Here is a 12,126-nt window from a genome sequence, read left to right as displayed (position 1 = left end):
CATGCTTCTATATAATCCTGTCTGGTAAAGGACAGTGTAGTCTCACTTGGTGATAGATTGCAATTCTTGTTGAGTCTCTGTAACTTGAGAAATTAACATGCCATAGCATGGAGCTGAACATTTCATTTCATCTTCTGTTCCTTTATGTGCACACCTCTTTCTTTTTTTTTTTTTCCCTCCCTCTTTCTTTCCTCTCCAAGTCTCAGCAAGAAACCATCTGGTGTTTATTCCAAGTATTCTTATGAATGACCAATGCTTCCCTAGGTCAGAGGATTCCTTTTGTGCTCTCTCTGTTCTGAGCATTGCTTTGAAGTCATTAATTCTGTGTGAGGTGCAGGTGGTGTGTGTTGTTCTAGAGCTGATTGAGTAAATTGCAGAGATTAACATGATGCATCCATCAATGAAATATTTAATAAATGCAAGTTTTAATATTCATTTGTTGAAAATCAAACCACACATCTGAGGTTGCACTACAAAAGGCCACTTGGTAGAATATTCTTGAATTATGAATACTTTGCATTAGAGGCATTTTAATACTCCTTTGGCAATATACTTGGAGTGTTATTTTTCTGTTTTCAGTAGTTTTGCAGGTTTCAGAAATGAGCCTAACACCAATCCTTATCACAGAATCGGGGAATGGCTTAGGTTGGAAGGGACCTTAAAGATCATATCCTTCCAACCCCCCTGCCAAGAGATTGATTTGAATTGAATAAATAGCAAGGAAAATATTTTTTCTCTAAGTCTCAGGACTGTTTTAAGTAGAAGAGTTTAGTCTGTGCAAGTAGGATACTTCTTTTAAATTCATTTTTGAAAAATGTTGTTGTTGTGTTCACCTGCTGAGTTAAAATTAATTCTGCATGTAGACATTGTGAGTGAGGAATGATGAAGAAATTATTTACTTTCTGGCAAACTTTCTAAACTTTACAGTACCACTGAGAATTGCTTTATTCTCAGTATTTAGAGAAAATGATCCAAATGCTGGTGTTCATTTTTTTGGTTTGTATGAATGAAGTCACTTTTAGCTGAAGGTTTTTCTTTTATTTGAGGAAATTTTTTCAATTATTAGGTAAAAATGGGAGGAAGGAGACAAGTTGAAGCAAAAGAAAACCCTAAAATTCTATAGGTGCTGCTCCTAAATGTATGTAATTGTTGGAAGATGTAAAAAATGGTGCCGTGGAAGATTCCTAGGCAGAAAAGATGACTGGATAGTCTCATCCCAAAGTTAAGCATAAAGTATGTTTCTAGACACCATGATCCTGCTCATCATTCAGTTTAATCCACATGATTCCTTTCCTTATTTGGTAAATGTGATAATTTTTAAAAGCAGAGCATGTTTTGATAAACCCTTCTGGTTATGATTCCAACATATTTAAGTTTCATTTTTACTAGTGGAATTAACTATAGAATGCTGTTTTATAAACTGTGAATTCCAGTTTTTATTCACATGCCATCTGATACATTTCCAAAGAAAAAGCCATTGTCTTGTAATAAGGAATATGAAATTCACATTATAATGTACTAAATTAAAAAAAAATATATTCAAAATAAATGCCTGCTTAACTATGTAACTGCTAGAGTGACTATGAGTCACTCTATGTGAGTATATGAGTTTGTAAAAGTTGAATTTGATTGTAAATCATGCTATGCAAACCAACAAATAATGATAATTTCTTCTAGAAATTAAATATCCCAGTGTACAATAAGATAAAAATTAGCTATCTAAGTTAGATTTCCTGCTTTCTTCTATTAATCTACAATTATAACAGGGCTGATTCTTGATTCCTCTTTTTGCTTGTGTTCACTCCATTTTGATCAGTGTGCATCTAGACTCCCACTAAAACCTTCTTGACTGAGTTCTTAGATTTTGATGGTGCTTTTCATATCAATGCTGTCTAAGAGATTAATCTTGGAGTAAGACAAAGTCATAAATGCTGTATTGGGAAGTCTCTGCTTCTGAGGGAACAATTGCTGTGTGCAAATGATTTTAATACTGTTTCTGCTTTGAAACTGCTTGGAGTCCAGCTCTGTGTTCCAAAGACATGCTGACAGCCTGGTTTTGGACTATTTGTTGTTTTGTCCATGCAATGAAGGAAAGCCTTCCAGTGCTGGAACACTTCAGTTCTTTTAAGGCGTAAAATTAGAAATGTTCTTTATGTTGGGGGCAACTTTGTGTGTTTACTAATGCAACTTTTAAATTTTGCCTGCTATTTCTTCTCCTCTTGTGGCATCTTTGTGTTCAGCCATTAACTTGATAACATTGGTGGGGGCAGCCACTGAGACAGTGTTTGCACAGCTCCATGAAGATCTCAATCCAGAGCCAGCATCGTGATCCCAGTGCTGGAATAGCTGCAGCCTCTTTAGAAATCTTCTCAGTTGTACAGTACTGAGGAGATTTTTAAATAGATTCATCAAAACTTGTAAAGGCAGAGTGGCAGCTCAAATAATAGCCTGCTCGATGCAATTTCACTTTGTCTGTCTTTATTAGATAAGGAATGGGGAATTTTGCCCTTTTATTGCTTATGTCATGCATCTCAGGTAATTCTCCTTAGCTTAGGATGTAGGGCATGTAGGAAAAGAATTCCAAGGAGGAGTGCAGAATCATATGGTGGCCGTTTCTGCAAAATCAGATTGACAATATGATTTGGTTTGAATTTGAAAATCTCACAGGTTGTCCAGTTATAAAGATTCAAATATTTTGGTGGGATAAGAAACTTTATTCATGCTGTTAATTCTGCCTTGAATGTATTTCCTCTTAGTCCTGCTCAAAGCCGCCCGTCGATGGTCTCATGGATGAACATTCCATCTGCTACCCCGGCTGCCACAGATGCTGCACTACCCAATTTCATCTTCCCCAGCCCTGCCACTGGCACTGACAGAGCAGTGGAAAGGTATGGTGGGCACTTCAACTTTTGCTGGCTCTTTATTTGCCTCCTTTTTCAGTATCCTTAAAAAACAGTCTCCCGTGGCATGTGAATGATTATCTCAAACCAGGAAATGCAACCTGGCAGCAATTTTAACAGAATGAAATACCTGTCTACTTCATCTTACTTTTCCTTTGAACACCTACCTTGGTGTACCACACAGTCCCCTGAGCCAGTGGTCAGGAAGGCTTTATTAACAATGGGTGGGTAATTCATAGTGTCTCTCTCCTGCAGTGTTTCTCTTAGAGTCTTTTAAAATGCAGATTCTTCCACCTTTGCCAGATTTAAGATTCTCATCCTAGACTTTCTTCCTTTCTCTTTGGTTTCATTCTTTTCTTTCACTCTTTTGTCCAGCTTTCCTTCCATCCTGTTTCTGCTTCTTTCCATGTTGTTTTCCATGTTTTGAAGTATTTTGAGTTTTTTCTTTGAAGGTCTTCACCATCTTAGCTTTTCCCTTCAAATTTAGTAATATATGTCTTTCTAATTAAGTCGTTCAAGTAGTAGGTATATTCACAAATTCTTCCCAACCCTTGATAAAAAAAATCCTATTTCTTACTTCTGCTGGAATTTTTTAAGTATATTATACTTTGCCTGCTATTGAGTTCATTGCTGACTAGCACATGAAAAAAATTTAACTGTAGTTGAAAGTCGAGTTTGTCATAAAAATAGTGTGCAGAAAGTTGGGAGTATGGTATTCAGAAATGCCAACAGTAAGCTGTGAAGCTTCAGCTTTGGCTGTGTGTATGAATTATAACCCTGTAATGATGCATGTGAGATTGTGTTTAAAGTTTTAGTCATCTCCAAATGTGAATGGAGAGAGAATGGTTGAGACAGTGTCTTCATAATAGTAAAAAGTTGCTATAATTCATCATTTCATTTTTCAGTGTTGCCCACCGAAAAGCAAGAGCAGTTTATCCATGTGAAGCAGAACACAGCTCTGAATTGTCATTTCAGATAGGAGCAATATTTGAAGATGGTAAGTACTGCTTGAGTAAATATAAAGCAATGAAAAACAAATTGACAAAACTGCTAAAATGGCTTTGGATAAAAATACAAGCCTGACTGCTATTCTGCCAACATTGCTGATGGCACACAGTTGGTGATGGAGATATTTTCTGGTATGAAGAAGCTACTTAACATATCCTTAGCACTGTGAGGCAATGCTTTTGATTTTTGGGTGAATAGACTCTTCCAGCTGGTATAATTTTCCAGCATCATTTAGATGTGTTGTAGTACCAAAAAAAAGGTTATTCAGTAATAGAAGAGAACACCTTGGTCTGTGAAACTGAATTTTTTAAAATGTGAACTCTTGTTGTAAAATAACACAGGGGTTTTCCTTTAAAGAAAAAAAAAATCTGTTTCAGGATTTTGAAGCAGAGTGCCAGGTAAATCAGGTGAACAATGAAGGAAAAAAGAGAGTTTTTACTGATTTAGATCAAGGTCTGCATTAGCGTGTGCATGTACTGGTAGAAAATGGAATATTCACTGAGGTGTGGAATGAAGGCCTGTGTTTAATGATTTCTATGGATCCAAATATAGCATTACATGTGAGCATCCAGAAGGTGATTCCTGTTCTCAGTGAGCTTCCATGGATCTACCCTTCAGCAAATGCAAAGGAACTTCAAACTGATAGGAAAGGTTTTAGTTTTTAAACCTTATGCTAGTGACTACTGTAATACAAATTCTGAAAATGGAGAATGGGAAGCTCAGGATTTTTTTTTTTTTTTTTAATGGTATGTAAAATAGGATATTCCTGTCCTCTGTCTCCCCCCAAACAAGTAAACAGCAGGCCTGGTCCAGTCTTCAGTTCTGGGTTTTTTTTTTTTTTTCAACATAAAGTGGTCTGGGGTCCCCACTAGGTTCTTCCCTACCAGCACCCACTTTACAAAATCATTTTTGATGTTTCCTATTAGAGCTGCCTTGCAGGCAAATCATGTCTGAATCAAGTTAGGTGGGAAACCTTTTAAAGATGAATTAGCTGAGTGATTGCTCTTTTTAAAGTCCTTAACACCACTTATTTTAATTTAAGTTTTTTAAAACATGACTGATAGGGCTCTTCAGCAGACATCAAACTGTGTACAGGAAAGAAAATCTAGTGCACGGTGGAAAAGATTTGATGTCTGGGAGAGGCATTTCTGCTGCAGAACAGCAAGGGTTGTGTTAGCTTGGGGTAAGGAAGTCTTCCAAGAAGTAGTTCCTTGTGTGTCATGTTTTTGTGTGAGAGCAATGTTAAGATTCTCTCCTGCTATGAGAACTCAGGAAGTGGTGACAAAGCCCCCATGATTTGGTGCATTGCAGCCTTGGTTGAGTTTTTCAACTGGAGAGTTGGATTGTCCCAAAACAAGTATGGAATTTGACTCTGGCATCTGTGGAGAAATGTTTCAACTGTGACTTTTTCCATGTCATCAGACAAATAAGGTCCAAAGACTGGGAAAAAAGGTTGCATGGATTGCATTTGGAAAACCCAATTGCAGATTTCTGATGGCAAAGCTCACATTTCCTTCAACACATTAGTTTCAATTTGTTCTGCTGTATCCTGGTTATTTCACAGGTGTTGTCCTTGCCCTGCAGGGCTCTCACCCTCAGGTAGGCTGTGGATTGGCAGAAAAAATGGGGAGAGCATGCAAGTAATAAGGCAGTAACTGTATGTAATGGTAATTTCATAACTTTTCCCAGTATGTTATGTCATGGATGGCTCTTTCCTGCCAAGTGCAGACCTGTCTCCACATTTGAAACCTCTGAAATGCCTCGACATGGGCCTTTTCTTTCTGTATCAGGCACCCCTGTGTCTGTGCTGAAATCAGATTGCAGTGAATCAATTCAGGTTCTTTAGTTACTCAATTTAAATTCCCATATGCCCTAATAAAGCCCCCAAATGAAGAATTAAAGTAATAATACATCAATTCTGCAGCTCTACCAATAACCTTAACTATCAAAGTGACAAAGCATCAATCAAGTTGACATACAGCTAGTATCAACCATTAAAGTAACTGTTAAATTAATGTCTACTAAAAAGTGCTGCTTCCATTAGTGAAGGTTTTATCAGTCTCTCCTTTCTCCACCCGGCCTCTCTCACTTTCTAATCCTCTTTTTTTTTTTCTTCCTTTTTCTTTCCTCTCTTTTCTGCTTTGTTTTCTTTTTCCTGTTTTCTTCCCCGTTCTTGGTTTGTCTCTCTTGGTCCATAGATGTTGATTGCAGAGGTTCTCTCCCACCTGTCATTACACTGGATGAATCTTTCTGGCTGCTCCAGCCTCAGACAGGATAATGGCATTTAGGGAAGCAGTCTTGCACCTGTCATAGCTACTAAATGTAATATTGGTGCAAGAAGGTGAGTTTAACCTTTGCTCCCATCTCCATTTCCCGTTTCTAAACAGGGGAAAAAAAAATCTGTCTCAGTCTGCCAAGGTTAGATTTGCTAATATTCTAAGTTAAGCTTTGCATCACCTGATAGGAATCTGTATAGAACCTTAGCATTTTCACATTCAGGTGTTTTCAGTACTGCATGTACATTGTGCTTCCCCAAATCCCACAGTCTTTCCATTAAAGTGCCATCGAATATAAATGCTAAGGCACCATCTGGTAAGTTAAAAAGAAAAGGCAAAGTTTTCTATTTAATGGAATTGTGTAGGAAAATGAATAACGTAATCTGAACAATATCCACTAGATTTTTTTTAAAATCTTCTATTCAATTTGCCTTAGGCTGTGCCAATATTTTTATTTCCCAGTTGTTACAGGCTATATTATTGACAGCACATAACAATATAATTCAAGTGGTTGGAAGCAAAGCTTGGAGAGTTTGCAGCTGGATAAGGGCACATAAGGGAAGGAGCAGAGCAGAATCTGAGATTGAGAGACATATGCTGGCTGTGCATGTCTGTTGTTGTTGAGGCAGATATTCCCAATAATCAGGGGAAGAATAATCAGACTGCCTGGCACTGGAATTTTGCCAGTCTTGGAGCCAAGTGTTATTAAATTTCTTGTTCTTGAAAGAGACTGCTTTAAAGTCAGTAAATGGGAATTTCACTCTGGAGAAGTGTTTCAGATAGGTTAAATGGTGTTTACACAATAAAAATTCCTTGGCAGAACTGCTAGCAGGAAGGCTTCCTGAAAACTTGTCAAGATAGCTCTTATCAAGGCTTTTTACAATTTTTAAAATCCGATTTTAGGGGAGAGAAAACATGAGGAAAACTGAGAGTGTGGTTTTTTTTTTCCTAAGGAAAAGTGGGGCACCCATCATCCCCACCAAGTATAAAAGGAGCACAAAAAGCCACATTCACACAGGCCTTGTCATCCCCATCTCTCTCTCCCACTGTAACAAAGTGCCAGCCTTAGTTAATGTTCCTGGTTTTGACTCCAAGGCACTCTCTGCCCTCTCATTCATGCTGTGGCTTGTGGACTGTCTTCATGGTCCTGACCAATCCAGGATTTGCATCAAAGAGAAGTCCCTAAATGCTCCCAAAATAATGCATTGCACTGTATGTGCAAATGGTTCTTTTGTTGGGGTAAAAATGGAGATAGAGCTACTTCTTGGTGCACCTTTCATCTGTGTAGTTCAGAGCACTTGGAAACATTCATGGGGAGAAGACCCCTGACTCCTAGTCCTGTGTTCTGTCCTCAAGATAATTCTGCTTCTCACAGCATAATTAAGGGAAACAGCAAGTTTTGAAATTTCAAATTCCAGGCTAACCCTAAGCATGATAAATATTTCTGCATTTCTGCTATCAACTCAACCCACAGGGATTGTTTCAAAAACCCAAAGGGTTTTCTAAACACAGAGGGCTTGCAAGAACATTTGGTTGCTTAAATTGAATTTCCTGATGAAAAATTGGCCAGCATCATTGAGTTCTATGGAAATGAGTTCTAGTGCTGTAGTGGTTTTAGCAGTGAGATTTCTGTTCCTCTCAGTAATCCTCATTTATGTTGCTTTTTGAGGTTTTTACTCTGACAGTCCATGAGGAAGGGAGGCCCTCTTCTGCCAGACACCATGCAGGTTAGATTTGCTCCCAAAACAGCCAGTTTCCACAAAGACATGGAAATCAGTGTGAATCAGTGGCTGATTCAGTCTTGCTGAAGTTAGTGGCACCCAGCCAATGAACTAATACTGCTGAGGAAGTAAGTCCTGCTCTCATTGTGGTTGAGACTTGTGAAACATTTGAGCTGCCAGAGCAAAGCAAAGTCTGCTTATGGCATTGGGTCTCTGGGAAGAGCTGCCTGTGAATTTTATGTATTTGCTAATAAATAATAACATTGGCAATATCAAAGCTATTTCCTCTGAAGAATATAGAAAAGTAAGAGGCAATGCTGCAAATGCCAAGTTGACCTAAGGGTGTTTCTTGTTTAGAAGAAATCAGATCTCACTGCAAGTTCCAAGTCTGTAGATTTTGCTGGCCCATTTGAGCTGGGGTGATTGTTCCATAGCCCTTGCTGTCGTACTGATGCTCAGACATCTTCCTTCCCTGCACCTTGCCTGCATGAGTGAGACTGCTGAAAAGGCCTTGCAGCAGGTACTGAGGGGGTCACTGTGCCCCTCTGAGCTCTCAACTTGGCTGCTATTTGCACTGTCCTAAGAGGCAAGGGCTTTTAGTGGTGGTTCTGTGCTTGATCTTGTTGCGCAGCCTTGCTATACACTCCTTACACCTTGCTGAAAATATTTACTGTTTAGTTCTCTGCTCTGTATCCTTTATACTATGAGTGTTTTCCCCTTCTGTCCTGTGCCAGCATGAGCCTTAGTCCTGTGGGATGATTGCTCTAGTAATGAGTTTTAAGGCCAAGTGTGTAGTTTCTGCATTAAGGTATTTTTAAATGAGGCAGGCCTGAGAAAGTGCTAAGAACTGTAATTGTTGTTGACTGAGAAGAAATGACAGAAAGGGGCCACTACAGATGTCTTCTGTTGAGCGGGGTATTTTTTCAGGAATAGGCTGTGTCCTGGGTTTAAGAAGAGCTGTGCATGAGAGAGGAATGGAGTTTATGTGGTTAAGTGGTTTTGATTTTAAAGGTATGCATGCTGTTGTACACTGTACTTCAGAAATGGATTAGCAAAGTAAATAGGATCACTGGAGCTTAAAGCAGCTTTACTTTTGGATGGCACCTTCATTAATATCTTTTGCCTACAGAAGCAGTCAGTGATGTACACAACTATCTTACCCCTTCTGGCACAAGGTGATTGGAGTGGGGGCAGAAACCTTCCCTGCTGTGACAGCCACCGCAGCTGCTGAACATTAAGAATTACTTTTTGCTGTGTTACTTTTTTTTATTAGTTTTTATTACTTTTTTTTTTTTTTAAAGCAAAGATCTCTAGAAATGGTGGCCTTAGGTGTAATTGAGTGATAATTCCTTCTTCAGTCTTCCTAGAGTCTAAAAGAACTGTCTGCCAACAAGTGAGGCCCTGAGCTGTGTAATGTACATGGGCAATATTTCATTTCCTAAGCCCAGAGCTCAGTTGTTCCAGCTAGGTCTCATCTGCTGGGGTGAAAATGGTGTTTGCCACTCAAACCCAGCTGCTGGGCCATGAAGGTGCTGTAATGAGCAGAGTTCACCATCATCTTATCAAACTTGCTTGGAAAATATTTCTTTGGAAGTTTGCTCTTGTGTTGAGTGATGTGATTCAGCTTAGCTTGAGCATTTCCTCCTCTGTGTAAATTTTAGGTAAATTATAATTTCAGTGTGATCCCCTCAGATGAGGGCTCCCCTCAGCTTGAACAGGCCTTGGATTTATAGACTCTCACATGCCAGTGGTACCTACCCTCTTTCTAATGGAAATTAAGGTTAAGTACCAGAGGACAGGTAGAAATTTCCTACTTCTAGGTTTTCTAGTTGCTTTTCTTCCTAATCTCTCATTTTATGGGGAGTTTGTTTCCTGTAATACAGATGTGCTCCATAGGTATGGGAGACCTCAAGGAGGGATTTGGCTGCTGGTGCATTTGCTGGAAATGCAGAATTACAGCTTCTGGAGGGAGGTTTGTGGTGGTGTCAGCCATGCAGTTTCAAATGCCTGTGTACTCTGTAATTGTGGAACAGAAAGGACAAAGGGAGAGGAGGGCCTGCTAATTACTAATAGTAATGTAAGTTACTGTGTGAGCACAGATCCTAAAAGGTAATTGTCTATGCATGTTTTTCCTTTGGAATCTTTTTGCTGAACACATTTATTACAAAGATAAGCCCAGCATTTCGTGCTGAATCTAAACTATCAGTATCATTTGAAAGCAGTTTCGTTTTCTGGGTTCTTTGGAGTTACAGCTGTTGTTTCAAGTGTGATTTCTGAGCACAGCTGTCTAACAATAATAGGACACAAGGAAAAAACCATGTTTTTAAGTCCTCAAATTAAGAGCCTTACAATGCTTTTGGAAGTGAGACTTAACATGTTGCTCTCTCTCAACTGTTATTTCCCTGATATGTGGAAGGCTACAAATATCACATTTCCCCATGTGTTAATGTGTTTTAAATAAAGCACTGACATGGCTGGCAGCACGTTTCAGCATTTGTCTGATGTCTTCCCTAAATACTGTCTGTCTCAGAAGCACTGTGAGGATAAATTAGGATGGGAGAGAGTGCCGTAGGTTGCTAAAAAGTGTGGGATTTTACAGTTACATAGGTAAATAGGTATCTGTATTGTATCCTTAAAAGACACCTCAGAGGGGAATTTGAGGCCTTTTTAGTCTGTTTTCCAAAGAAAGGAGGCTTATGCTTCTTTCTTAACTTCCTGTCAAATGTGGTCAACATACATATATTCAGGAAGTCAGATTTCATTAGTTCTCTTGCTCACAGAGTAACTTCTGGGGCATTGAGAGTCCAAGCTGAAATATTTCTTATTTTATATTAATGGATACTCTTGCATGAACTTTGGGATTCGCAGTGGTAAACACTTAGGATGGCACAAGGAGCTTGCAAGCCTTTGCTTTGTGTTTTGTGATTTGCACTATGTATTTGAATTTCAGAGAGAGGATTTAATCAGAAGAATGATTCAGATTTTGTCCACTGGTCACTTCTAATAGCAGCTCTATTCTGAAGAGATGATACTTGGAGTGACATCTGGATCATTTCTATTTCCCCTACAATCCCTTCCATGCTTACTTTTCATGCCAAGTAAGGTCCTATGCTGTGCTTCTGTGGTTCTGAGCTTCCAGATTCATCACTTCTCCTCAAGACAGGTTTTTGCTCTTGTTTTGCCCCAACTACTGAAAGTGTTTTCCACTGTTTGATATGAATTCAGACTTTTTCCCTAAGGCACAAATTTTTCTATTTTATAATCTGTCCTAAGCTCCATTAACCATTTCCTTAATGAAGTCTCCTGCACCTAAAAGCTATTTCACCATGTAGGCTTTGCAGAAGTATATTATAAAGAATTTAAGTCAAGTTAATAATCCTCTTTATCTTTCCTAGCCAGATTCTTAAACTGGTGATTGCAGATGAAGGGAAGTTTTTATGGATGCTTTGCCTGGTGTCATGGAGCTAAAGCTGAAAAGTACTAATTCAAACATAAAAAGATGCAGTAATTTTCTCTCCTTTTCTTTTGCAGTGCAATTTTCCAGAGAGCCAGGATGGCTAGAAGGCACGTTAGATGGCAAGAGAGGACTTATTCCACAAAATTATGTTCAGTTTTTATAGCTTTGTGCATTGAACGCCAAGAAGGTGTACATGGTATCCATGGATTTTTGTTCTAGTCACTTGTCTCTACTTTTGTGACTGCTTTTAATCAGTGAAGAGCTGGACTATGGACTGAAGATCCTAATCTGTATAAAGACATTAAGTGTTGCCAAATATGAATTAGAAAAAAATGATTCTTTGAGGGTTGGAATGGGTGGGTGGGGGGGAATAGGGATGGAGGGATAGGTTAATTTTTTAATAGGGGGCTTGTTTTTTCAGTTGTAAAGAGCAGTAGTAGTATGTTTGTTTGCAAGATAAATAGCTTTTGAAGTCAAGTACTTGGTTGATCTGTGACTCAGCTTAGTGTCCTGGAGATCATGCTTTGATAGCCACCATTTTTAACAGAATGTGAGGCACAAGTTGCCCAGAGAAGCTGTGGCTGCTTCGTCCCTGGAACTGTTCAAAGCCAGGTTGGATGGGGCTCTGAGCAACCTGGTCTAGTGGAAGGTGTCCCTGCCCATGGCAGGAGATTGAAACCAAAATGGTCTTTAAGGTCCCTCCCTACCCAATCCATTCTATGATTCTATGATCATTTTAGGTTTGGAAAATACTGATGGATAAA

The 12,126-nt window shown here is 38.9% G+C and overlaps 1 protein-coding gene across 1 annotated transcript in view; it reads left to right on the top strand.

Moving 5' to 3' along the window:
* ARHGAP10 (Rho GTPase activating protein 10) overlaps nucleotides 1-11,708 on the top strand; it is a 137,868-nt gene extending 126,160 nt beyond the window's left edge. The window contains exons 21-23 of the mRNA XM_054632836.2: nucleotides 2,757-2,888; nucleotides 3,806-3,897; nucleotides 11,437-11,708. Of these exons, the coding sequence (XP_054488811.1) occupies nucleotides 2,757-2,888; nucleotides 3,806-3,897; nucleotides 11,437-11,525 (313 nt within the window). The 3' untranslated portion in view covers nucleotides 11,526-11,708. The remainder of the gene's footprint in view (nucleotides 1-2,756; nucleotides 2,889-3,805; nucleotides 3,898-11,436) is intronic.
* Nucleotides 11,709-12,126: the final 418 nt, after the last annotated feature.

This window comes from Agelaius phoeniceus, chromosome 4 (genome assembly GCF_051311805.1).
Source record: "Agelaius phoeniceus isolate bAgePho1 chromosome 4, bAgePho1.hap1, whole genome shotgun sequence".
Classification (NCBI taxonomy): domain Eukaryota; kingdom Metazoa; phylum Chordata; class Aves; order Passeriformes; family Icteridae; genus Agelaius; species Agelaius phoeniceus.
The sequence above is the reverse complement of the archived record's forward strand: the minus strand, read 5'-3'. Positions and strand labels throughout refer to the sequence as shown.